At 44.3% G+C, this 27,834-nt stretch overlaps 1 protein-coding gene across 3 annotated transcripts in view; it reads right to left on the bottom strand.

Moving 5' to 3' along the window:
* Positions 1 to 27,834, bottom strand: part of LOC134353817 (excitatory amino acid transporter 2-like) — a 241,391-nt gene that overhangs the window by 175,093 nt on the left and 38,464 nt on the right. For 2 of the 3 annotated variants that reach the window (XM_063062245.1, XM_063062247.1), the window contains one exon: positions 25,862 to 25,969. The exons of the other annotated variant lie outside the window; for it this stretch is intronic. In XM_063062245.1, the coding sequence (XP_062918315.1) occupies positions 25,862 to 25,889 (28 nt within the window). In that variant the 5' untranslated portion in view covers positions 25,890 to 25,969. The remainder of the gene's footprint in view (positions 1 to 25,861; positions 25,970 to 27,834) is intronic. 3 annotated transcript variants of the gene reach the window in all.

Genomic DNA, 27,834 nt, shown 5'->3' with positions numbered 1-27,834 from the left:
TAACTAATGGAGTGTCATGTCGGGGAACATGAGGTCGTACACTTCAGTAAGAATCAAAAGCTGCATTATTACCTAAATGGAGATATCACAAGTAACAAGTAGAGGGATCTAGGTGTTCTATCAGTGCCAGCAGGCAGGTCCAACAACTATTCAGCAGTCAAAGCGCACTTTGTACAAGCTGTCGGTAAGGCCACATCTAGAATACTGCGTATTGCTTTGAGCCCCACATGAACCAAAAAAAATAGAAATATTGGTGGCATTCCGGAGGGGATTCACCAGCCTAATTACTGGGATTACAGTTCCTACTGTAACAGGTTTGACTACAGCTGTTACTGTAACACAGCCTGAAGCAGTGCCATAGATTACGGTTCTCTCTGTAACACAGACTGATATAACAGAATGAATTGCAGTTTCTGCTGTGAAGCTGTCTGATGTAACAGCATGGATTACACCTACTGTAACACACTTCGATGTAACAACATGGATTACAACTTTCTGTGTAACACACTTTGATGTAATTGCATGGATTACACCTACTATAACACATTTTGATGTAACAGCATGGATTACAGCTCTCTCTGTAACACACTTCGATGTAACAGCATAGATTACAGCTCTCTCTGTAACACAGTTCGATGTAACAGCATGGATTACACCTACTGTAACACATTTTGATGTAACAGCATGGATTACAGCTCTCTCTGTAACACATTTTGATGTAACAGCATAGATTACAGCTCTCTCTGTAACACAGTTCGATGTAACAGCATGGATTACACCTACTGTAACACATTTTGATGTAACAGCATGGATTACAGCTCTCTCTGTAACACACTGATGCAACCATGAATTACAGCTCCTGTATCAGTTTCTTCAAGTTCAATTTTAAATTCAAATTCAACTTATTGTCATTCAACCGTACACATGTGCACTGGCAAATGAAACAATGTTCCTCTGGGCCCAAGTGCGCTGCACAGTACATATAACTCACACACAACACATAAGGTACCACAAATACCACAACACATACCACAAATAAATTAACAAATAAAAGCTGCATGTATGACTGAAGTTAAAAAGTAAATGGTATAACACTACTGGCACTTCATGCATGATGAGACCTGGGTGGTGGCAGTAGTATTATGGCTGGCCTGCTGGAGAAGCTGTTTTCCATCCTAACAGTTCTTGGCCTAATACTATGGTACCTGCTGCCTGATTGTTAAAGACCAAAGAGATTGTTGGACAGATGGGAGGGCTCATTGACACTGTTAAGGACCCTGCGCACACAATGACCCTTATAAATATCTCTGATGGGTGGAAGAGAGACCCAGGTGACTGCTCAGCAGTCCTCACAGTTCTTTGTAACGATTTGCAGTCAGATTCTTTCAACAGTAACTCAGAGGGCAAAACTGTAAGAATGAGATCAGAACAAGGTCATTTGGCCCTTCAAGACAATATTATCTGAATGACATTGTGACTCAGTAATTTCTCTCCTTAATATTTCTTCTTATCTATTGGTTCAGAAATGTGAGTTGAAATCCAGTGTGGAAAATTTAAATCAGATGAATAAGTTAATCAGGAATGAAGTCAGGAATGGTGAATGTGAAAGTGCTGTATTTTTGTTGAAACCCATCCTGCTGAGCAGTACCCTGTAGGGAGAGGGATCGACTGTCCTGATCCCCTCTGATTCAGGCGTGTCGGCTCGCAGTTCCTCAGCTGTACAAAACCAGAGCTAAGAAGGCGCAAAAAGAATAAGACAATGCTCCTTGAGTGAATGACGCATCTAATTTGGTCAACACTGCTAAGTCGTGAAGTCACAGAGCGAAACAGTACAGAAAGAGGCCCTGTGGCTCATTGGCCATTGCTGTCTATCAGGTACCCATTCAGACCAACATTACACTAATTCTACACTCATTTTATATTCCCTGCATTGCCATCAACTGCCCCCTCCCTGAGTTCTACCTCTTACCTACATAAGGGGGTCAAATTACAGGGGCCAGTTAATCTACCAACCACGTGCCTTTGGGATGTGAAGGGAAATCAGAGCACCTGAAGAAGACGCGCATTCACAGGGAGAGTGTGCAAACTGCACACAGACAGCACTGGAGCTGTGAGATACCTGCTCTGCCTCTGAGCTGCCCAAGTCTTCCTCATGAAGATCCAGCCATTTGTCAAAACTGATCAAAGCTGCCCTGTGCATGTAATTGTGGATTTAGACCAGCATCTTAAACCTTTTCACTACAGACCCCAGATATGTTCAAAGTTCAAAGTAAATTTATTATCACAGTACATATAGTATGTCACTATATCGAATCCTGAGATTCATTTCCTTTCAGGCACATTCAATAAATATATAGAATAATAACCATAACAGAATTAATGAAAGACCAGAATTAATAGCCATTCAACCAGAGTGCAAAAGACAAAGAAATAATAATAAATAAGTAATAAAAATTCAAAAACAAGAGATGAAGAATCCTTGAAAGTGAGTGCATTGGGAATATTTCAATGATGGAGCAAGTGAAGTTGAGTGAAGTTATCCCTTTTCGTTCAAGAGCCTGATGGTAGATGATGTTGCTGTGAGTCCTGATGCTCCTGTACCTTCTTCCTGATGGCAGCAGTGAGACAAGAGCATGGCCTGTGTGGTGGGGGTCCCTGATAATGGATGCTACTTTCCTGCGACAGTGTTTCATGTAGGAGTGCTCAGTGATGGGGATGGCTTTACTCATGATGGACTGGGCCATATCCACTATTTTTTGTTGGATTTTCCATTCAAGGGCACTGGCATTTCCATACCAGGCTGTGATGTAGCCAGTCAATATACTCTCCAGTACAATTCTATCGAAGTTTGTGTAAGTTTTAGGTATTGTGCCAAATCTTTGCAAACTCTAAAGAAGACACTTTCTTACTCACAAGCACAAGACAGTCTGAGGAGTAGTTGTAAGCAGGCAGAAACAAATGCTTCTCAGAATCTTCAACATTATCCCCAGATAATGAGCACAAGTTCTGAACAGTATCAAGTTAAGTACAGACCTGTTATTAATCAGCTGTTCTCCCTCTGCTGGAGAATTGCAAGTCCAGCCTTGGGGAGAGACATTGTGCTCAGCTCCCATTGTAACTCTGTGGGATTTCAATGTCCATCACCAAGAATGGCTAGTTCGCACTGCTATTGATCTAACTGAATGAGTGATGAAAAACACACAAGGGAGATCGCAGATGATGCTAGAGGTAAAGGGCTGCTTCAGTGCCCTCCCAGCTTCTCACATCATTCCCTTCACTGCCCCCCCACAACCTTCCTGCCTCCCCCCTCTCACTGGCATTCACCTATTCCCCGCCAGCATGTACTCCACCACCCCCTCCTGTCCTTTTATTCTGTCTTCTGTCCTCTTCCTTTCTGGTCCTAGTGAAGGGCCTCTGCCCAAAATGTCATCTGTTTATTTCCCTCCATGGATGAGTCCTGACTGCTGAGTTCCTGCAGAACTTTGTGTGTATTGAATGGTGAAGAACATTGCTCACAGACTGATCCTACGGTAAGGACAGGATTTCATAGGAAAACCTACTTACCATCACCATCAATCTTCCTACTGAAGGTAGATCTGTCCGTGACAAGATTGGTAGAAGTGAGCACAGCACAGTTTTGAGGAGGCAAGGTCCCAGCTTCACGCTATGGACACTTTACATCCTATTGTGTAGGATGTGCTGAATGAGATAGACCCACAACAGATGTGGAGGCAGCATAAATACTTCCCCCCCCACCCACCAAGAATCTGTAACCTCATCTACCAGGCATATCTCTCACTCTACCATGGCTGTGTGAGGAGTGCTGTAGAACAGACTGAGCATGGTGTCATGCCTGCCAAATATGAGGTGCCCACCAGGCTCACGGACAGCTCCTGTCCTACTGTTATAAGGCTATTAAATGGACTCCTTGTGTGTAAGTGGTAAATATTGACCTTACAAGCCCCCACGTCACGCACCTTGTTACCTTCCTGCACTGCCCTTGCTCTGGAACTGTAACACTATAATCTGCGTTCCGTTATTGATTTTTCCTTTGCAGACTCTGCTTTGAAATGATGGTGTGCAAAATTAATTTTTTCATTCTTTCTTAGTACTTGTGACTGTAACAAACCAATGCTAATTCCAATAACTCTTGAACAGGTCTCTTATCCGGTGAAAACAAACTGGTGAGCTCTTAGTCGACCTCGCCATGCCAATGCAATTCAGCTGTCTACTTGCTCTACACTTTCTCTGTGACTGTAATACTTTGTTCTGCATTCCATGTTTCTTTTCACTTCCTGTTCCTATTCTCTGTCTGAAAGCGGTAAACAGAAGTTTTTCATTGCATGTGACAATATTAAACCCATTGCTAACCACACACAGCAGATGATCAGCCATTCACTGAACAGTGGAGCATTGTGTAATCCATAGAGTTAACCGATCACACTGCCAATGAATGAGATCAAAGCTCTACACTCCTCCGATCTCCAATCATAAATGGTGTGAGCAATTAAAATTCCAACATAACCACTCCATCTTGCATGGCAGGGTGAGGCTGAAACTCGTTCGCCCTGTGCCAAGTGCAGGGTTCATCCTGCCTTCCTCCTCAGATCCTGCCATCTGCAGCCAAACCAGTCTGCCCCATTTTTTGCCGAGGAACAGCTGAGGACTCAGTATGGGTAAGTCTGTGGGGCCCAGACACGACCCTGGCTGTGCGTATAGCCAATGAAAATGAACGAACCTGCAGATGCTGGAAACCTGAAATCAAAATAGACGACAGCTGCAAATATTCAGCAGGTCAGGCAGCGTCTGCAGAGAGAGAAACAGTGGCCTTTTAGCTATGGGACCCTTCAACAGAACTGGGAAAAGGGAATAAATGAGGTGGGGGGGGGGCGCGTACTGAAACAATGATCTTACCCTGATGGTCCTGGATAGACAGGAGATAAGAGTGTGGGATTGGGCCAGAGAAAAGTTGGGAGCTGTGAAGGGAGCATCTCCTTGGGAAGTGAGTGGGATTCAATGGCTCCAGTTTTCCCAGGGTCTCAAATCTAAAACATGAACTGCTTTCCTTTCAGCCTGACTGCTCCGCTGAGTATCTTCAGTGGAAACTGTGAGCAGTTTCAAACTCCCAGGAGTGCACATCTCGCACAAACTCTCATGGTCCCTCAGCACATCGTCCATAGTCAAGAAAGCTCACCAAAACCTCTACTTTCTGAGGAAGCTGAAGAGGGCTGGTCTTTGCACACCAACATCATGACCTTACACAGATGCACAGAGGAGCGTATCCTAGTGTGCCACATCACATTGTGGCATAGAAACTGCACCGTGGCAGACAGGAGGACTCTACAACTGGTAGTTAAAACTGCCCAGTACATCACAGGCACAGGCCTACCCACCATCAAGGACATTTATACAGAAAGGTGCCAGTAAAAGGCCAGCAGGATTCCATCCACCCCGCTTATAGACTGTTCAACCTGCTCCCATCAGGAAAGGGGCTACACAGCATCCATGCCAGGAGCACTAAACTCAAAAACAGTTACTTAACCCAAAACGTCATACTGATCAACACTTTCACCCATTAACAACAATAACAAACATGTCTTCTGCACGCTTTCCAGCTTAATGGCATCTTTCCCATAGAAGGGTGACCAAAACTGAACACAACACTCCAAGTACGAGCTCACCAACGTCTTGTACAACTCAACATAATCTCCCAGCTTCTATGCACAGAATGATGAAGATCGGCATGCCAAACAGCTTTCTTCACCACACCGTCTACCTGTGATTCCATTTTCAGAGAACTATATATTTATACTGCTAGGTTCCTCTATACTACATCTCTCCCCAGGGCTCTGCCATTCACTGTGAAAGTCCTACTCTCGACTGACTTCCAAAAATGCAACACACCACACTGTCGGAATTATTCTCCATTTGCCATTCCTCTGCCCACTTCTCCAGCTGATCGAGATCCCACTGTGATTCTTGATAACCGTCTGTGATACCATTTATCTTAGTGTCATCCACAAAATTACATCAAAACATGAGAATCTACAGCAACTCAAAACAATTTGTATTGCAGACATGCGGATGCTGGAATTTCAAGCAACACACATCAAAGTTGCTGGTGAACACAGCAGGCCAGGCAGCATCTCTAGGAAGAGGTGCAGTCGACGTTTTGGGCCGAGACCCTTCGTCAGGACTAACTGAAGGAAGAGCTAGTAAGAGATTTGAAAGTGGGAGGGGGAGGGGGAGATCCAAAATGATAGGAGAAGACAGGAGGGGGAGGGATGGAGCCAAGAGCTGGAAAGTTGATTGGCAAAAGCGATATGAGAGGATCATGGGACAGGAGGCCCAGGGAGAAAGAAAAGGGGGAGGGGGGAAAAAAACCAGAGGATGGGCAAGGCATATAGTGAGGGGGACAGAGGGAGAAAAAGGAGAGAGAGAAAAAGAATGTGTGTATATAAATAAATAACGGATGGGGTACGAGTGGGGTATGATATGTCTATCCACAGCCTCCTCTACTGTAAAGATGAAGTCACACTCAGGTTGGAGGAACAACACCTTATATTCCATCTGGGTAGCCTCCAACCTGATGGCATGAACATTGACTTCTCAAACTTCCGCTAATGCCCCACCTCCCCCTCGTACCCCATCCGTTATTTATTTATATACACACATTCTTTTTCTCTCTCTCCTTTTTCTCCCTCTGTCCTCCTCACTATACCCCTTGCCCATCCTCTGGTTTTCCCCCCCTCCCCCTTTTCTTTCTCCCTGGGCCTCCTGTCCCATGATCCTCTCATATCCCTTTTGCCAATCACCTGTCCAGCTCTTGGCTCCATCCCTCCCCCTCCTGTCTTCTCCTATCATTTTGGATATCCCCCTCCCCCTCCCACTTTCAAATCCCTTATTCACTCTTCCTTCAGTTAGTCCTGACGAAGGGTCTCGGCCCGAAACGTCGACTGTACCTCTTCCTAGAGATGCTGCCTGGCCTGCTGCGTTCACCAGCAACTTTTATGTGTGTTGCACTAATTGTATTGGCCTATTCTGCCCAAATCCCCACAAATTTCTCTCCCATTTGTTTGTTACTTGTTGTTCTCAGGTGCAAGCAAGTGTTCTTTCTGACAGAAGTTTCCATACTCCAATCAAAAAGTCTCTTCCAAATGTTGTCACCATCATTCAGCTCGAGAGGGAGGAGTTTAAAACAGATGTATTAGTATTATAATGGAGTAAAGGGAATAAGTTACAGAAGCATGAGGGAGAATCCGGCCTAATTTGATTGGAAGGGGACACTAGCAGGGATGATGAGAGAACAGCAATGGCTGGAGATCCTGGGGCAATTCAGAAGGTGCGGGATAGATACGGTACATTCCAAAGATGATGCAGTATTCTGAAGAGGGGAATACACAACTATGGCTAACAAGTGAAGTCAAAGACAGCATAAAAGGAAAAACGAAGGCATATACTGTAATATAGCAAAAAATAGCGGGAAGTTAGAGGATTGGGAAGCTTTTAGAGACCAACAGAAGGCAACTACAAAAAGGCATAAGGAGAGGAAAGATTATATACGAAGCCAATAATATAAAAGAGGGTGCCAAAAGTTTTTTCAGATATACAAGAGAGGTAAAACTGGACTGGCACTAGAGAGGTAGTAATGGGGGGCAAAGAAATGACAGAAAAACTTAATAAGTACTTTGTGTCAGTGTTCACCATGGAAGACACTAGCAGTCACCCAGACTAGGAGGACTGCACTCGAGGGTTCTGAAAGAAGTATCTGAACAGATTGTGGAGGCATTACGAATGATTTTTCATGAATCAATAAGTTATTGAATGGTTCTGCAGGACTGTAAAATTTCAAATGTCACTGCACTTTTTAAGAAGGGAGGGAGGCAAAAGACAGGAAATTATAGGCCAGTTAGCCTGAGCACAGTAGTTGGCAAGATGTTGGATCCTATTATTAAGGATGAAGTTTCGGGGTTCTTGGAGGAACATGATAAAATAGGCCAAAGCCAGAATGGTTCTTTAAAGGGAAATCTTGCCTGGCAAATCTATTAGAATTCTTTGAGGAAATAACAGGCAGGATAGACAAAGGAGAGTCAGTAGATGTTGTTTACTTGGATTTTCAGAAGGCCTTTTGACAAGATGCTACACAAAAGGCTGCTTAACAAGATCAGAGCCCAAGGTATTACAGGAAAGATGCTACCATGGATAGTAGATTGGCTGACTGGAAGAACGCGAAGACTGGGAATAAAAGGGGCCTTTTCTGGTTGGCTGCCAGTGACTAGTGGTATTCTGAAAAGATCGGAATTGGGACCGCTTCTTTTTACGTTATATGTCAATGATTTGGATGATGGAATTGATGGCTTTTTGGCCGGGTTTGTGGACGATATAAAGATAGGTGGAGGGGCAGGCAGTGTTGAGGAAGCAGGGAGTCTGCAGAAGGATTTAGACAAGTTGGGAGAATGGGCAGGGAAGTGGCAGATGGAGGTGTGGGGAACTGCACAGTCATGCACTTTGGTAGAAGGAATAAAGGTGTGGAGCCCTTTCGGGGTTCTTTTGAAGACCCTGACCTGGAGTTGCATGCTGATTTCGGTTCTTTGCCAGAATGGGACCCGCTCTCGGGGTCTCATGGCTGGCCACTATTCAATATGCCAAGTACGTGACCTAGAAGACTAGCGCACCTTCAGGGTTCCAGGGTTTCATGGCTCTGGAGGCGGGCGGACTCGAGGTCGGTGCCTTTGCAGGAAATTGGTGTGTCATGGGAGACAGAAGACCGAAAGCAGCAAGCTGGCTGCTGTCTGTGTGCCCAGAGACCCGAGTTCTTTGGGCACAGATCTCGAAAGAAGCGATGCAACAGACTTTTAACTTCGTAAATCAGTGAGTTGTTTTGTTATGTCTCCCCTCTCGCTGTGAAACGGGGACACCTCTTTTCCCCTAATTAGGGAGAAAGAGAACTTGTGGTATGTTGAGTACTGGGTGAACGAGTAGTCTTTGGGGTACTGCAGGTCCTTATTGATGCTTTGCTATACACTTGAGTGCTCGGTGGGGGTTGCCGATGTTCTTTTTGCTGGTGGTGGAGGGGGGCATCGTTGCTCTGCTGCTACTTATGTGTGGGAGGGGGGAGCTGGGGGGGGACTTTTGGGTTCTAACATTTAACTGTCACTTTTTCCTTTGGGGCACTCCTCTGTTTTCGTGGATGTTTACGAAGCAAAAGAATTTCAGGATGTATATTGTATACATTTCTCTGACATTAAATGTACCTTTGAAAACTTTGAAACCTTTGACTATTTTCTAAACAGTGAGAAAATTCAAAAATCAGAAGTGCAAAGAGGCTTGGGAGTCTTTGTGCAGGATTCTCTAGGAGTTAACTTGCAGGTTGAGTCGGTGGTGAGGAAGCTAAATGGGATGTTAGCACTTATTTTCAGGGGACTAGAATATAAAAGCCTGTGCACTGTTGTAATGTAAGGAGCATGGCCATCAGCTTTTGCACAGTCATGTCTCACCAGCGGCACCCTGGCACTGACTAGTGGTGAAGCATCTGCTGGAGAATAAGTGGAACAATACCCAAGATCAGTCTTTGAGGCAGTAACACAGAGTATTTTATATTCAGCTGATGGAGTAGACAGCACCTCAATTTAACACCTCACTAGAAAGTCAACACTTCCAATAGTTCACTGTTCTCTCAGTAACACACTGACCGATAGACACAGCTCTCGAGTAGGGCAGACCCATTTAATTGCGGGTTAGGAGAGGGAGATAGTCATCAGGTTTCTGAAGCAAGATGCACAGCTCAGATCTTACATCAGCAATGGAACACATCGGCCTACCTCGTGCACTACCATGGACATGCTGGTTTTTGTTTGCACCCCAAACTCCTGCTTTTTCTCTTCACTGACTTTTATAAGTTATGTCTTCTGCATGACTGTGATGCTCTGCAAGCAAGATTTATCATTTTTGTACCTTATGTTACTTGGGAAAATGGAGACCCTTTCTCAGACTTGTGTTCTTGATGCAGTTACTTGGGCAACATGCATATTATTTCTCTGTAGAAGGCCTCCTTCATGTTAAGAGCTGCATAACATCTATTGCTCCAAACCTTAGTAGCAGTTGAATGGCATCTTGCAAAGCTCTAGAGCCTGGAGATTACCATGTACCATACAGCACTGGTGTAATCTCAGCTCATTGTTCACAAGAAATGCCAGTGGCACTCACATCCCAAAAATCATTTAGGAAACAACACAGCTGATCCTCATCCATTTTTTTCTGGACAATTGGGTCTGAGGGAAATTTTTTGAGTTTGGTGGGACCCACTCAGAAGCTCTGTGCGTTGTGTTAATGGGGTCTTTGATGGAAGGGGCCGGCAGCTCCACAGTCAGTTCTGTCCACCTTCTCATCAGTAAAGCAGATCACTATTGCTCCCTCAGTACGGGGCAAAGGAAGAGGGGAGGCCATCTTACGCTGAGAACACTGTCCATCAGGGAGTTAACGGCTGTGTGAAAGGACACAGGAAAAACAGAATGAAAAAGAAAAGCAACATTTCTTGGGGATGCTGAAGAAAGGCAAGAGCCGCTTTTCTTAAATAAATTGAGGCCGCAAACAGCAAACATAAGGGGAGCAGAAAACACAGCTTTGATTGTTCGTTCCCCAGCAGGAACTAAACGGCAGATGGAGCTAAGCCAGGCTTGTATGGAAACGTTGCCTCATCCTCTCTTTGTCTTGGTGGCTGAATGGGACTCAAAGCAGGGCATTGTTGCTCTGTCTTGGCACTGGCCTGGATGGGCACAGAGGCTGGCAATTAATGGACTCACTCCACTGAATGAATTATGGTAACAGCAGATCTGATGGGGAAATGGGAGCCCCAACTTTCCCAGGAGCTGAATGTATCCATGCTCTGATTGAGCTACCAACCTCATGCAATAGGCTTTGCACGTGACAGCACTTAGAGTTCAGAGGAAATCTTATAAACTGTGGTGAAGAAACCCTGGTTACCCCGATGAAGAGCTCCTCAGATCTGTTGCCATGGCACCAAGTCTCTCTTTGACTGGATTCAGGCCTTATCTGGGGTATATTGGGGGCGTGAGACTTCCGTCCTCTTACTGCAGTAAGCACTGACCCTTCCGTGGTTTCCTGGGACAGATTGATTTATGATAAATTAATGGTTACGAGATGTGGTTGTGGGATGAGTTTCGGTACTTTAACACGGCTATATACTGTAAATGCAAGTTGTGACTGATTTATAGGAAAGGGAAGGCAGTCATCATATTCCTTCAAGGTTTGGGGATGGTATACCAAAGTAATTTTCAAAAGCCACTGGAGAAGTCTGATTTATTTTGTGAGAATAGGGAAAGAATTTGTATTTATAGAGCACCACTCACAAACTCAGATCTTCGCAGAGTTCCTTTGAAATGTAGTCACTGTAGAACCAGAGTACTGCCACGCACAATAAATAATTAAATGGCCAGATTATCTATGTTCACAAAATCCTTGAGCGGCCAATATTAGGCAAGACCCCATGAAAACTCTTAAACTCTTCTGCTATTTCAGAGATTCCAGCGGGCATTTGTTTTCACTTGAGAAAGCAGTGATTCTCATTTTAACGTGTCAGCTTCAGAGGTAGTCTCCTGCTTTTAGGAAAATGTTACGGCCGAATGGAAAAGGATCTCGTGCTTTCCCAGCGTATATGATGAAAAAACTCTTCTTGGGCTTCCAGCCGGGTGCAGGTATTGATTTTAACTGACGTTTTGCTGACAAACTCTGACATCTTCATCAGCGATGGTGCCTGGGCATGTCTAGTCCTGTGGTATTTATACCCCCATCGTCTATCATGAGAGCAGAAACCTGATTGGATAAGGACTAACCAATCATGAGGGGCGGGTGACAGGGGTATAAATACCACCAGACTAGACATGCCCAGGCATCATCCCTGATGAAGATGGCAGAGTCTGTCCTCGAAACATCAGTTAAAATCAATACGGGTATCTGGTTGGAAGCCGGAAAGAGTTTATGAAGGCCAAATGTTTGGATGAATAATCCAGAGATTTGATCCAAGACATTGCATTAAAATTTTACTACAGTATTACCAGTGGCACATTTATGCTCAAAGTGGAAGGCACAGCACACAGCAGCACCTCTACTCACTTACAAGCTTGTATGGATTCGGCATGTCACCAAAACCTTTGACAAACTTCTACAGATAGATAGATACTTTATTGATCCCAAAGGAAATTAGAGTGCCACAGTAGCATTACAAGTGCACAGACATAAATATTAGAAGAGAAGTAGGAAGAATAAAAAATAAGTTACCACAAGCAGTCCAACAGGAGGGGGTCATCACTTCCCCAGATATAGGTTGACTCATTACAGAGCCTAACGGCCGAGGGTAAGAATGGCCTCATATAGCGCTCCTTGGAGCAGTGCAGTTGTCTTAGTCTATTACTAAAAGTGCTCCTCTGTTCAGCCGAGGTGGCATTCAGAGGGTGAGAAACATTGTCCAGAATTGCCAGGATTCTCCACAGGATCCTTTGTTCTACCACAGTCTCCAGTGTGTCTGGTTTGACTCCTATAACAGAGCCAGCCTTTCTAATCAGTTTATTAAGCCTGTTGGCATCACCCATGTTGATGCCATTGCCCTAGCACACCACCGCATGGAAGATTGTACTGGTGACAACAGACTGTTAGAGATGTGAAGGAGAGGCCTGCATACTCCAAAGGACCTCAGTCTCCTCAGGAAGTGGAGGCGACTCTGGCCCTTCTTGTACACAGCCTCTGTGTTGGTGCTCCACTCGTCTGTCATCTAGATACACCCCCAGGTATTTGTAGGTCCTCACCACATCCACGTCCTGACCATCAATAGTACAGGGAGCACTGCAGGCTTACTGCAATGTATCTCAGTAGGTTTCATCGTGGCCTGGTATGGAACCACCAATGCCCAGGAACAGAAAATATTTGAACTTTGAGAATCTGACAAAATTTAAAATAGGTGAAGAGGAGCTGACTATGATGTAAATCAAAAGAGCAGCACTGGTGATAGAAAGAAAAGATATGAGATCATTGTTTCTATAAACAGTCACAGGCTACAAGTCATTGGTTGTATACTAGCTGGAGCTGATCGTTAGTCAGACGACGGCCAGTGGAAATCAGCTCGTTTGTGATTCTTGTGCCCGTCTATTACAACAGTCATGTCAGCAACACACTGCAGATCGGGAATCAGAAGTACAGTGGTACAGCTGGTAGCCACCGCTCTCTCACCAGTTCAGTGATCCAGGTTCAACCCTCACCTCAGGCAGAGTTTTCAAGCTCTCCTCACTGCATGGGCTTCGTCTGGGTGCTCCAGCTTCCCCCCACACCCCAAAATCATGTGGGCTGTCTAACTGACTGACGAGCTTTGCCTCCAGTGTAGGTGAGTGTTGGAAGAATGAGGATGGAGTTGATTCCACCTGGCAGGGAAATAAGTCAGGGAATGGGATCACAGTAAAATTAGTCCAGTGGCTGGCATGGGCTTGGAGGACCAAATGGCCTCTCTCTATACCATAAGAAAATACAGTAGATACACAGTGAGCTAAACGGAGGGGCAGGGACACCTCAATAATGGCCCCTCAGTCCCAGGCTAGTCATTGCCGGTGCCTGTGTGCCTCATTTAAATATCGCGGATGATTTGGATGGATCAAGTAAGTTAAGGTAAATATTTATTTCATTATTTTAATTAATATTTGTTAATTAATATATATTAATTCATAATATATATGAATTAAATGTGCTTCTTAAATACAAACATTACATAGGACTCTGTTCCTGAGAACTCTCCACAAGTTAATTTCTTAAGTCAGAAACATTTCTTACATGGATACCACAAATTATTTTATTATTATCTTTTCAAAATATATCAGGGAATTTGTCAGGATTCTATAAATCAGATCACCTGTAACCCAGAGAGTCCCTATACAGTTTTTAAAACTGTTATTATTTTTAAATGGTTTAATTCTGAAGGCCTGCTTCAAGAGTTGTTAAGTATCGCCAATAATGAGTGACAGTAGGAAAGGCCAATGAACTGTCGAATGACCATCATGGGGATCCAGGGCAGGGCCAACTACGTAAGGCTTAGTTGCCTCTCATGGTCTGCTCAGGCTTTGAGGGTCACCCAAGCTCCATCTCAATAGGTCCTGCCAGACTGCAGAAGGTTGGTGAGGCTGCAGGGCTAGTAGCAAGGCAGGATAAGGCTCAGAACAATCTGGTCTATTTTTGGGAACAACTCTATACTACATGAAACAATGCAAAAGCTATTGCCTTAAACTATTCCAGAACTACAGCCATATAGAAAGACAGGAGATACCAGAGTAGATCTCAAAGTGGAGAGGGCTTAACAAATCTGATGGGGTTATTGGTAAAGAGCACCTTCCAGTGGTAGTTGGATTGGTTACGGAGGGACAACGTCATATCAGACTAATAGCAAAATACCCAGAGATGAAAGTAAGATTGTGTTTATATAATATGCTGTCAGTTATTAGAAGAACATTCAGGAATAACTTTTAAAAGGGAATGGATGGTGATAATGGAAATAATTGGACAACTCATTCAAAGATTTGAATACAAGCAACAACTTTCTCCAGTGTTGCATCGAGAGTGTTGGGGATTTGCTCATATGCATTGGAGTATGTCAACCTGAGCAACATGCTCAGGGTTTGAACTTCAATACACTGCAATTGAAGGAAGTGCGTAGCTGCTGATCCAAGCTAGTGAAAAAAGTTAGATCTAGGACAGAAGTGCCTTAATAGGAGGTAACCAAATCCGGCCATGTCCTACTCCATCATTCCCCACAGTTAATTACCTAAGCAAGTTGTGTAGAGACGACAGCATCATTCAAGAATCATTGTGTTAAATATTATACTCAGCCTTCCTTCCGTTAGGGAGCACACCAAGGAAGGATACACCTTGATCAGTCCCACTTCTCAGCCACTAACTTTCCAACATGTGCAGTGACATGCCTGGTCTCTCGACTGGCAGCTTTCACTCAGGGACCAAACTCAGCTTTTAACCCATTTGTAGTTCCATCCCTTCACTGTGCGTGAAATGCAGGAATTTCTCCCCGTGAGTAGCTGTGAAATAACACACGGTCCCTCACACCCATCACCGTCACCTGCAGGTAAACCCCTCTGTTAATCTTATCCATCCAGGTCTTAGGTCCCACACAGAACATAAGCAGTAAAGAATTTGAATTCTCGAGAAAGCAGCTCATTATTTTCCATCTGTGGTGTGGAGAGCAAGGTGTAAGTTTAAAGTTCCAGCATCAATCATCTGTCTGATATTGGAAGGTTTCTAGACCCAAGTTTCTCTGAGCAAGGCATAAATTATTAACATACATAGACATGGAGAACAACAGGATTACTGATACAACAGTGAGCCACAGCTTAACTGCAGGCTAATTTAGTGGAGCAGACACAGGTTGAGAGCTAATCACTTCGGCTGGCTTCAGTCCGAGGCCCGGTGCCATTGGTGGGCTTTCATCTGCTCACTGACACACTGGTATCACAGGCAGTAGCTCCCCACAACCCCGATCTCTGTGGGGATGTCTGAGTTAATGATTCACCTGCCTTTCTTCTGGGAGGGTGTGTGGAGGAAGCTCACCATAATCACATACATCACTGTCTCTATAGTAAGCAATGGCTTGAATTAGGGCATCTATCATCAGGGACCCCCCCCCCACCCTCCCCATCTGGGTCATGCCCTCTTCTGGCTGCTGCTGTTGGGCAGGAAGGACAGAAGCCCATAGTCCCACAGCACCAGGAAATTTCCCTACAACAGTCAGGCTCTGGAACTGACCTATACAACCCTAACCTTACCTCAGCAAAGGAACACTGCAGACCACCTCTTGCATTCCCATGGACTTGTCTGTGATTATACCTCTTTCTCGTGCACTAAGGAATTGTTTCTGAGGTGCTCTTATTCCTCGTTCTCTTCAAGGTTCTGTATAATTTAGCTGTGCCTACCTGCAAGTCTTCTATTGCACCCAAACCTCCCCGTGCTTGTGGACATGACAATAAACTCGGCTGACTAATAGTATGGTACAACATAGGAATGGGGGACACTGCAACAGCAAACAGGAACAAGCCCAGCCAGTCTCCACGGGCTATCAGTAGAGTGGCCCAGAAACAAATACCTTCAGCCCACCGAGTCTTCACTCACCATCAAGCACCCAACTACATCAATCCGACAATCACTAAAACCATTTATTCTCCCACATTCCCAACAACTGCCCCTCCCTCCAGGTTCTATCACTCGTCTACAAATAATGGGCAATTTACAATGGCCAATTAACACAACAAACAAGAATATTTTTGTGATGTAGGAGGAAATCAGAACACTGGGAAGAAACCCACATGGTCCCAGGTTAGTTACTGACTGTTACGCCGTTGGAGCTTACAGTAGCTTTTCTTTGCTGTTTGCATAACAATTTTTTTTGACCAGGTTATTATTAGCCCTGAGCTGGCACCACACCCTCCACCCAAACCTGGAGAACCAGTGGACCACTCTTAGTCTGGCCTCTACCCTTGGCATAGGTGATCCTACCAAGAGTTGAAACGCAATGCCCTGACTCGAGCCAACATAGCTCTATAAGTCATTAAGGCACGTCAGCCTCCAAACCTTACAAGAAGGTTGTGACCCTCTTATGGGACCTGGTCACAGGGAGAACATGTAGAGTTCACACAGACAGCACCTGAGGTCAGGATTAAACCTGGGTATCCGGCACTGTGAGGCAGCAGCTCTACTGGTTGTGCCACTATGTGTGTGCTTAAGGAATTTGATAAAATTACAGCAGAATCACTTCTTTAAACTAAAGCAAAGTTATACAGCGCACGCACCCACTCACTCACACAAATATCAGGAATATACAGCACAAACAATAGTCTGATCGGGAGTGAATTAAACTCACTCATTACTCTTGACATACAGCTGACCTCGTGGCCACCGCAGATTAAGGATATGCCATTTATATACAGCAAAGCCATTAATGTTAAGATGAAGATAATTGCAATCGGACCGCAAACTGAGCTTGTTTGATATTTACAGGGATTTAGTTTGAGTTCACGACTGCCAAGCTCTTTACCAACAAGATAAAAATAATGTGTGTCTGAAAATAAAACTGGATAATTTACACCCGAAGGACCAGCAAACTTGAAGTAAAAAGGGAATTTGAGAGATAATGTACTGTCAGATACATATACCCGCTCATACACGTCCTCCCTCACTTCAGTTTAGAGCCCCAAACAGTCCTTCGCCTGTGAACTTGCTGGGGTTATTTATGGCGTCCACTGCTCCTGATGCGTCCTCCTCTACATTGGTGAGACCTGTTGTAAATTGGGGAACTGCACTTCCTCTCCTTCCGCCAAAAGCGGAACTTCCCAGTGGCCAAGAATTTAAATTCCAATTCCCATTCCTGTTCTGACATGTCAGTCCACGGCCTTCTCCGGTGCCAACATGAGGCCACCCTCAGGGTGGAGGAGCAACACCTTATATTCCGGCTAGGTAGCCTCCATCCTGATGACATGAATATCGATTTCTCCTTCCAGTTAAAAAATATTCACCTCCCCTTCCCCTCTTCCTCTATTTCCCACTCTAGCCTTTTTACCTCTTCTCACCTGCCTATCACTTCTCTCTGGGTCCTCTCCTCCTTCCCTTTCTCCTCTCCTATCAAATTCCTTCTGCTCCAGCCCTTGACCTTTCTCACCCACCTGACTTCACCTGTCACCTTCTAGCTAGCCTCCTTCCCCTCACCCCACCTTTTTATTCTGACATCTACCCCTTCCTGCTCAGTCCTGAAGAAGGGTCTTGGCACGAAATGTTATCTTTTTTTTTCATTTCTATAGATGCTGCCCGACCTGCTGAGTTCCTCCAGCATTGTGTGTGTGTTACTGTCAGGAATAATGTTTTCTGAATCGGACATCACATTGGCCAGATGTAGATCTTATGATGGGCAATCTAAACAAGAGCAGATGTGTTCTCACTGATGACCCAACTAGTATCTGTCCCTCCATCTCTACCTTTTTGATTAGTTTGCCACTGGGGGAACATATTGAGTGCAAGCTGGCTACGTGGTGACCTCTGAAGTAATGGCTGTTCTGGGCTATCATGCAAAGCTCAATAGAATTTCAAATCCTTTCTCTCGTTGGTGGAACTCCTACACACAACAGCCCAGATGCAAGCTTACCAGGGTCCTACAGAATTGCAGGAAGATGTCTTTATCTTGTTCTCAAGGCTTCTTGCAATAAGGGACAAACAAATCATCTTCACTTCTAGTTATTATTTATTTATTTAGTGATACCACATGGAGTTGGTCCTTCCAGCCCTTTGAACACCGCCGCCCCGGCAACCCCACAACCCCAATAAACCCTAACCTAATCACAGGACAATTTCCAATGACCAATTAACCCATCCGGTACGCCTTTGGACTTTGGGAGGAAAGCGGAGCATCCGGGGAAAGCCCACGCATTCCACGGGGAGGACGTACAGAGACTCCGTACAGATGGCGCCAGAATTGAACTCCAAATTGCAGAACGTCCCGAGATGTGAGCGTGTCACGCTAGCCACTATACTATCATTAAGAACTTTCAGTGATTAGAGTGCAAGGACCCCTACATACTCTACTGTCTCTCAACACATACAAAATGCTGGAGAAACTCAGCAGGCCAGGTAACATCTATGAAAATGAATAAAGAATCAACGTTTCAGGCTGAGACCCTTCTTCAGGACTGGAAAGGAAGGGGGAAGAAGCCAAAATAAGAAACTGGGGGGAGGGAGAGAAGTACAAGCGAGATGCTGATCGGTGAAACCAGATGGGTGGGGAAGGGGAGTGAAGTAAGAAACTGGGAGGTAATATGGCCAGCTGGTGACGTAGTAGCGTCAGCGCCGAACTTCAGAGTAAGGACTCTTGAGTTCGAATCCAGCCGGCTCCCTTGCATGCTTTCCATCCGTGCTGGGCTGAGTGTCAAGCTAGCAACTGGGCCTCGTAAAAATAAGAAAGCCTGCTAAAAAAACGCTGTCATGACGGCATCCCGATGACTCCACTCAGAGTTAAGGGCTTTCTTCTTCTGTGAGGTAATAGGTAGGAAAGATAAAGGGCTGAAGACAAATTAATCTGATAGGAGAAGAGAATGGAACCTGGGAGAAAGGGTGAGAGAAGGGGAACCGGGGCACCGGGGGAGGTGATTGGCAGGTGAGGAGAACAGAAGAGGTAAGAAGGGAACCAGAGTGGGGAACTGAAGAAAAGGGCAGGGGGAAGGGGAAAAACAACTGGAAGTTAGAGAAATCAATGCTCATGCTATCGGGTTGGAGGTTGTCCAGGCGTAATATGAGGTGTTACTTCTCCACCTTAATAGAGGACTCATCGTGGCAGTAGAGGAGCCCGTAGACCAACATATCGGAATGGAAGTGAAGATTGGAATTGAAATGGTTGGCCACCAGGAATTCCTGTGTTTTTTTGCGGATGGAGTGAAGGTGGTCTGCTAAGCAGTCCCCCAATCCACGTTGGGTCTCACTAACGTAGACAAAGTCGCATCCGGAGCAGAGGTACAGTGGACAACCCCAAGGGTTGCCTCAACTGGAAGGACAGTTTGGGGCCCTGAGTGGAGCTGAGGGAGAAGGTGAATGGACAGGCGTGACATTTCTTCTGTTTGCAAGGGTTGCTGCCGGGATAGAGATTATTGGGGAGGGATGAATGGAAGCGCGAATGGAGTAATCCCTGCGGAAAACAGAGAGTGGTGGGGAGGGGAGGGTAGGGTCCCATTGAAGATTACTTCACCCCCCCCCACCCATCTGGCTTCACCTATCGTCTTCTAGCCGGTACTCCTCCCATTCCCCCACCTTCTTATTCTGGTTTCTTCCCCCTCCCTTTCCAGTCCTGAAATAATGACTGTTTATTCATTTCCACAGATGCTGCCTGACCTACTGAGTTCCTCCAGCATCTTGTGTGTGTTACTCTGAATTTCCAGCATCTGAAGAATCTCTTATGTTTATGCTTTTCTATCTCACAAAATATAAATCACACTCCAGTTTACTATTTTTTGGATGAATTTGCATGTTTCCACATCATATTCCGTCTGCCATCTCACTGCCCATTGACATGGCGTGTCTACATCAGCTCTGGGCACCAGCCTCACCATTCACAATGTCACCCAGCTTTGCATCATCAACGTACTTGGGCACAGCACACTTGGTACCTTCTCCCAAATCATCTCAGAGATATAAACAACTGGAGGTCTGGTACTGATCTCTGTGGGACCTCACTAATTAAAAAACCTCAATGAGAAAAGTGTTCTTTCCTTTCTCTGATTTTTAAAAATTTGTTAACGAATACTCAGTCCACGCCGGAATATTACTCTAATTCATGGGCTCTCATTTCATTCAATAACTTTTTGTGTGGCACATGGACTTCTCAATATCAAATTCTCACATCCACTGGTTTTCCCTTATCTATTCTAACTACAACCTAAAAATAAAATACTAACGGCTTTACTCAATGTGATTTCCCTTTCATAATATCATGCCAGCTCTGCGCAGTCCTGTAATTATTATTTAAGTTGCTATGTGGCAAACTTGACTGAGATACCCCTTGCTGAGGTGGCCCCTGAAACAGATTGATTTTTGACTTCAGGAGGAGAAAGGGAAGTGAACAGGCCCCAGTCTATTTTGGGTGATCAGCAGTGGACAGAGTCAGTGGCTTTAAATTCCTGGGCTTTAACATTTCAGACGACTGGTCCTGGCCCCAGCACATAGGTGCAATCACACGCATGCCACTGCCTACTTTCTTAGGAGGTTAAGGAGATTCAACTTATCACTAAACACTCAAGAAGAAGAAGAAGAAGAAGAAGAAGAAGCAGAAAAATATCTTTATTGTCATTGTTGTGGAGCAATGAAACACAGTTCTACAGACTTCTATGGACGTACTGCTGAATTTATCCTGACTGGTTGCATCATGGTCTGGTACAACAATTCAAATGTAGAGGAATGTCAAAGCTGCAGGCAGTAGCAGGCTCTGCTCAACATGTGATGGGCACATCATGCACCATCATCAGGAGCATCTACAAAGGCACTATGTACTAAAATGGGCTTTTATTAAATTCTGTCTATGCTCATACTTGAAATATTGTGGAATATTGGTAGCTCGGGTTGGGTTGATCACTGTGCTTGGCAAAATGCTTGCAAACGTTATGAGAAGCCATCATCAGAGTGCAGTTGAGTGTGTTGCCTCCTCAGAATGCTGGCTTACCTGCTCCTCCGGGGTCCGAATAGATAGCCATAGATGCCTTGATCTGGTTGGCTGGTTCAGAACACTGAGCAGTTTGGCAGCAGAAGTTTTGAGGGAGGTCTGCTGGATGTATTTGCTTCGCTGTCCAGCACCCAAAATTACCGACAACTCATTGGCATCGTTGTTCCTCTTTTGACGGTAGAAGAGGACTTTGTGTCTATAAATATTTCTACATGAGCTCACACAAAAAATATTCTCATCTATGTTGATGTGCCATTGGTGGAGAGGAGGTCACTGCCTGGAGTGAGGCAACCAGGGAGTGAAAGAAAGAAATGCAACTCTACATACTTGTGATTATGATAACGAGCACATCATTTCTGAACGTGACACACAATAGACTGATTAATTCTGTATTATCCCCCCTCCTTAACGCATTAAACAGATAACCTCATACACAGCTTATCCCCAGGACAATCCTGACCTCATCCTATCATTGATATTCCCTTTCTTCTACCTGCCTCTCCTCCACCCTCTTTGCAGTTTGTCACTAACTTTCCAGGTAGTCAACCTGAAATTCTTGTTCTCTCTCCACAGATGCTGTCTGACACAGCAAGAGTTTTCAGAATATTCTGCTTTTTAGTATAGACTCTTGTGATGACTGCACACAATCCCTGCCTGGAAGAGTGCACCAAAGTCAGGGAGCATAGAGACTCCATCCCCAGTCATGTGGAGGGCTTTTAAAGGAGCTTGGAGCATGGGTGGGGAACTTCACCAAGTGCAGAGTTAACCACTAGGCAACACTGACAGACTTCACCAACATTACAGCAAAAGCTTAGATTTCTGCTAGACACGCTCAGAGCCGAAAGTACTGATGCAGTACTACAATCTGCTTTCAAATTACATGCTACATGCCTTGTTGAGATACTGTACCAGGAAAGAGCTAGGGGCTGTACTGGTTTCTGTTTGAACTTCCCACTAGTGTCCTTGTTCTGACTACGTTATAGCAATTAGTGAAACTTGGCTACAGGAGGGGCAGGACTGACAGCTTAATATTCCAGGGTTCCGATGTTTCAGATATGATCGAGGCAGAGGAATGAAAGGTGGGGGAGTAGCATTGCTTATTAGGGAAAATATTACAGCAGTGCTCAGGCAGGACAGATTAGAGGGCTTGTCTACTGAGTCCTTATGGGTGGAGCTGAGAAACAGGAAAGGTATGGCCACATTAGTGGGATTGTATTACTGACCACCCAATAGTCAACAAGAATTGGAAGAGCAAATCTGCCGAGAAATAGCAGGCAACTGCAGGAAACATAAAGTTGTGGTGGTAGGGGATTTTAATTTTCCATATATTGATTGGGACTCCCATACTGTTAGGGGTCCAGATGATTTAGACTTTGTAAAATGTGTTCAGGAAAGTTTTCTAAATCAATATGTAGAGGGACCAACTAGAGGGGATGCAATATTGGATCTCCTGTTAGGAAACGAGTTAGGACAAGTGACGGAAGTCTGTGTAGGGGAGCACTTTGGTTCCAGTGATCATACCACCATTAGTTTCAACTTGATCATGGACAAGGATAGATCTGGTCCTAGGGTTGAGGTTCTGAACTGGAAGAAGGCCAAATTTGAAAAAATGAGAAAGGATCTAAAAAGCATGGATTGGGACAGGTTGTTCTCTGGCAAAGATGTGATCGGTAGGTGGGAAGCCTTCAAAGGAGAAATTTTGAGAGTGCAGAGTTTGTATGTTCCTGTCAGGATTAAAGGCAAAATGAATAGGAATAAGGAACCTTGGTTCTCAAGGGATATTGCAACTCTGATAAAGAAGAAGAGGGAGTTGTATGACATGTATAGGAAACAGGGAGTAAATCAGGTGCTTGAGGAGTATAAGAAGTGCAAGAAAATACTTAAGAAAAAAATCAGGAGGGCTAAAAGAAGACATGAGGTTGCCTTGGCAGTCAAAGTGAAGGATAATCCAAAGAGCTTTTACAGGTATATTAAGAGCAAAAGGATTGTAAGGGATAAAATTGGTCCTCTTGAAGATCAGAGTGGTCGGCTATGTGCGGAACCAAAGGAAATGGGGGAGATCTTAAATAGGTTTTTTGCATCTGTATTTACTGAGGAAACTGGCATGAAGTCTATGGAATTAAGGGAAACAAGTTGTGAGATCATGGAAACTGTACAGATTGAAAAGGAGGAGGTGCTTGCTGTCTTGAGGAAAATTAAAGTGGTTAAATCCCCGGGACCTGACAGGATGTTCCCTCGGATCTTGAAGGAGACTAGTGTTGAAATTGCAGGGGCCCTGGCAGAAATATTTAAAATGTCGCTGTCTACGGGTGAGGTGCCGGAGGATTGGAGAGAGGCTCATGTTGTTCCGTTGTTTAAAAAAGGATTGAAAAGTAATCCGGGAAATTATAGGCCGGTAAGTTTAATGTCGGTAGTAGGTAAGTTATTGGAGGGAGTACTAAGAGACAGAATCTACAAGCATTTGGATAGACAGGGACTTATTAGGGAGAGTCAACATGGCTTTGTGCGTGGTAGGTCATGTTTGATCAACCTATTGGAGTTTTTCGAGGAGGTTACCAGGAAAGTGGATGAAGGGAAGGCAGTGGATATTGTCTACATGGACTTCAATAAGGCCTTTGACAAGGTCCCGCATGGGAGGTTAGTTAGGAAAACTCAGTCGCTATGTATACATGGAGAGGTGGTAAATTGGATTAAACATTGGCTCAATGGAAGAAGCCAAAGAGTGGTAGTAGAGAATTGCTTCTCCGAGTGGAGGCCTGTGACTAGTGGTGTGCCACAGGGATCAGTGCTGGGTCCATTGTTATTTGTCATCTATATCAATGATCTGGATGATAATGTGGTAAATTGGATCAGCAAATTTGCTGATGATACAAAGATTGGAGGTGTAGTAGACAGTGAGGAAGGTTTTCAGAGCCTGCAGAGGGACTTGGACCAGCTGGAAAAATGGGCTGAAAAATGGCAGATGGAGTTTAATACTGAGAAGTGTGAGGTATTGCACGTTGGAAGGACAAACCAACGTAGAACATACAGGGTTAATGGTAAGGCACTGAGGAGTGCAGTGGAACAGAGGGATCTGGGAATACAGATACAAAATTCCCCAAAAGTGGCATCACAGGTAGATAGGGTCGTAAAGAGAGCTTTTGGTACATTGGCCTTTATTAATCAAAGTATTGAGTATAAGAGCTGGAATGTTATGATGAGGTTGTATAAGGCATTGGTGAGGCCGAATCTGGAGTATTGTGTTCAGTTTTGGTCACCAAATTAAGGGAAGGATATAAATAAGGTTGAAAGAGTGCAGAGAAGGTTTACAAGGATGTTGCCAGGACTTGAGAAAGTGAGTTACAGAGAAAGGTTGAATAGGTTAGGACTTTATTCCCTGGAGCGTAGAAGAATGAGGGGAGATTTGATAGAGGTATATAAAATTATGATGGGTATAGATAGAGTGAGTGAATGCAAGCAGGCTTTTTCCACTGAGGCAAGGGGAGAAAAAAACCAGAGGACATGGGTTAAGGGTGAGGGGGGAAAAGTTTAAAGGGAACATTGGGGGGGCTTCTTCACACACAGAGTGGTGGGAGTATGGAATGAGCTGCCAGATGAGGTGGTAAATGCGGGTTCTTTTTTAACATTTAAGAATAAATTGGACAGATACATGGATGGGAGGTGTATGGAGGGATATGGTCCGTGTGCAGGTCAGTGGGACTAGGCAGAAAATGGTTCAGCACAGCCAAGAAGGGCCAAAAGGCCTGTTTCTGTGCTGTAGTTTCTATGGTTTCTATGGTTACTCAGCCAGCAGCTGTGATTGGGATTTGTGTTCAAGCAGATGTTTATCATTAATCATCCTTGAGATGTGAGCAGCCATACATAGGCAGCATCTACTCACTCTCGGGGATTGCAAGGAGGTTACTTCCTGATCTCTGGTGTTGTTAGATCATTAGATCCTTGATATCATGTGGTGCTGAGGTGGAGATGGTTGAGAGCTTCAAGTTCCTAAGTGTAAAGATCATTACTAGCTTGTCCTGGCCCAACTAAGAAAGCACATCGGCCCATTTACTTCTTCAGAAGACTAATAAGATTCAGCATGTTCTTACTTACCTTTACCTATTTTTCTAGATGCACCATAGAAAGCATCCTTTCTGGATACAGCACAGTGTGGTGTAGCAACTTCTCTGCACATAACTGCAGGAAATTGTAGAGTTGTCAAATGAGTTATCATGAAAACCAGCCTCCCCTCCAGTCATTCTGTCTAGGGACCCCCTTGCCTTGGGAAAGCAGGCAACATCATTAAAAGACACCTCCCACCTTGGATATTCTATCTTCTGTCAGACAGAAGATACAAACGCCTGAAAACATGAACAGCTACTATCCCAGCTTTTAAGTGAATCTCTTGTACAATAAAGATGAGCTCACAATCTAATTAATTGTGGCCCTTGCACCTTCTGTCTTCCTGCACTGCACTTCACCCTGTAACTGTGACATTATCTTCCATCTTCTATTATTGCTTTTTCCTTGTACTCGCTTGATGTATTTATTTTGTGAATAATCAGCATGGATGATGTGTAAAACAAATATTATCACTGTACATGAGACAATAATAAACCAATTACTTACTTGATAAGAAGTCATTGGTCAGAAACATTAACTGAGTCCTTCATTACAGATGCTACCCGGCCTGCAGAGTAACCCCAACATAAAATCAAAATTGCAGGTACTGGAACTCTGAAATAAAAAGAGGAAACACTGGGAACACTCAACAGGTCAGTCTGTGGAGAGAAGTACAGTTAATCTTCCAGGTCTGAGGTCCTTCCTCAGAAGTGGGGAAGAGTGAAGACAAGTTAGTGTTCACTGGAACACACATCAAAGTTGCTGGTGAGCGCAGCAGGCCAGGCAGCATCTCTCGGAAGAGGTACAGTCGACGTTTCCGGCCGAGATCTTTTGTCAGGAGTCCTGACGAAGGGTCTCGGCCCGAAACGTCAACTGTACCTCTTCCTAGAGATGCTACCTGGCCTGCTGTGTTCACCAGCAACTTTGATGTGTGTTGCTTGAATTTCCAGCATCTGCAGAATTCCTCGTGTTAGTGTTCACTGGACTCTTCTTTTATTTCAGATTTCCAACTTTATTTTACTTTTTCAAGTTTTCCAAATACTCTTCCCAGTGCAAAACCCAATAGAGCACTATAATTCACACGTTGAAAGGATGGCGATGTTTTTCAAGAGAAGAACGTTAGTGCAGCAAAGCATAGGGCAGAAATTCTTAAAATGAGACTGTGAGTGAAAGAAGGGGGCAAGCTTCCTGGAATCAATAGGGTCAGACACACGTTGATGGAAAAATTGTTCCCCGTTAGATAATCTAAGTGCACTTGGACCTTGCAATCAGAAGTCAGGAGATGACTCAGGTTCACATAACTGATCTGGAAGTTCTGTTGCAACACTGTTACTTCAATGAAGTTTTGTAATACTGGACTTCATGCTGAAAGATGGATTTGTGTGAGAAATAATAGATGAACTTGGCAAATCTGAGTTACTAAACCTAATACTTGAACGGAGGATGGTTGTATCTATGGATGTGAATACCAAAAATTGACAAATAGATCTGCTCCCGATAGCACATCAATGTAAACACCATATATGGACAATTGGCAAGAAGGCTAACTGTCTGGGTCACATTAGCGTATTTAGTGTGGTAAGCAGCAATAACAGGAAACTCTCCCTCCCTCCGTTACCATGGGAGCTATTCAGCTCAGGCCTGTTGGTTTAGAACTGAAACATACTTCAATCATCAAAAACGAGGGCAACAAAGTATGTGAGGTTAGACAGAACACAACGAACCAAAATAGTGGCAGTTGAGCAGAGTCCTGGCTGAAAGGAAGTGATTGCTGTACAAAACCACAGATTTGCACAACAATGAGATGAGGAACAATGTGGAGAACATGGACTGGATGCTAGTTACACTACTTGCAATGGTTCAAAAATGCGATTCAAATATGGTTTATACATATGGTAAATGAGGCTTACATTTACCAATGCCTGTGTGTAAATACATAACCACATCATTAAAGTTAAAAAAAACGATTAAGTCATTGAAATATTGAAATGAACACCAACTCAGACACTTACTGTTCTGTCATGGGATGGAACACCTAAGATGATATGTATAGTTAGATGCAATTGGTAACAATTTTAAGAGCATGATCTGGCAAGTCACGAAGAAAACACACAAAAGCATTGCATGGTCCTTTATAAAGACAGAAACAAGCAGATAAGTTAACCTTACTAGGCTGGGATCGGTTGGATGATTTCAGCTTGGTAGGTTAATATGTCAAAATCAGCTCCAAACAGACACTGCAGCAATGGACTGATGAGGCCTGTGTATAAAGCAAGATAGCAGGTGGATCTATTGCAAGGCTTTTAAACTTATATTGAAGAGTTAAGTGATCTTGAGCAACATAAAGTTTGGTGAAAGAGATACTAAGTGACTAGGCACCACCAATTGCCACAGTTTCTAACGTACTCAAAGTCATCAGACTCTACAAATGATGCACAGCGGTAAAGCATTCCAATTCATGCCCCCACCAAATGCTCAGT

The sequence above is a fragment of the Mobula hypostoma genome, chromosome 11 (assembly GCF_963921235.1).
Source record: "Mobula hypostoma chromosome 11, sMobHyp1.1, whole genome shotgun sequence".
Taxonomy (NCBI): Eukaryota; Metazoa; Chordata; class Chondrichthyes; order Myliobatiformes; family Myliobatidae; genus Mobula; species Mobula hypostoma.
The sequence above is the reverse complement of the archived record's forward strand: the minus strand, read 5'-3'. Positions and strand labels throughout refer to the sequence as shown.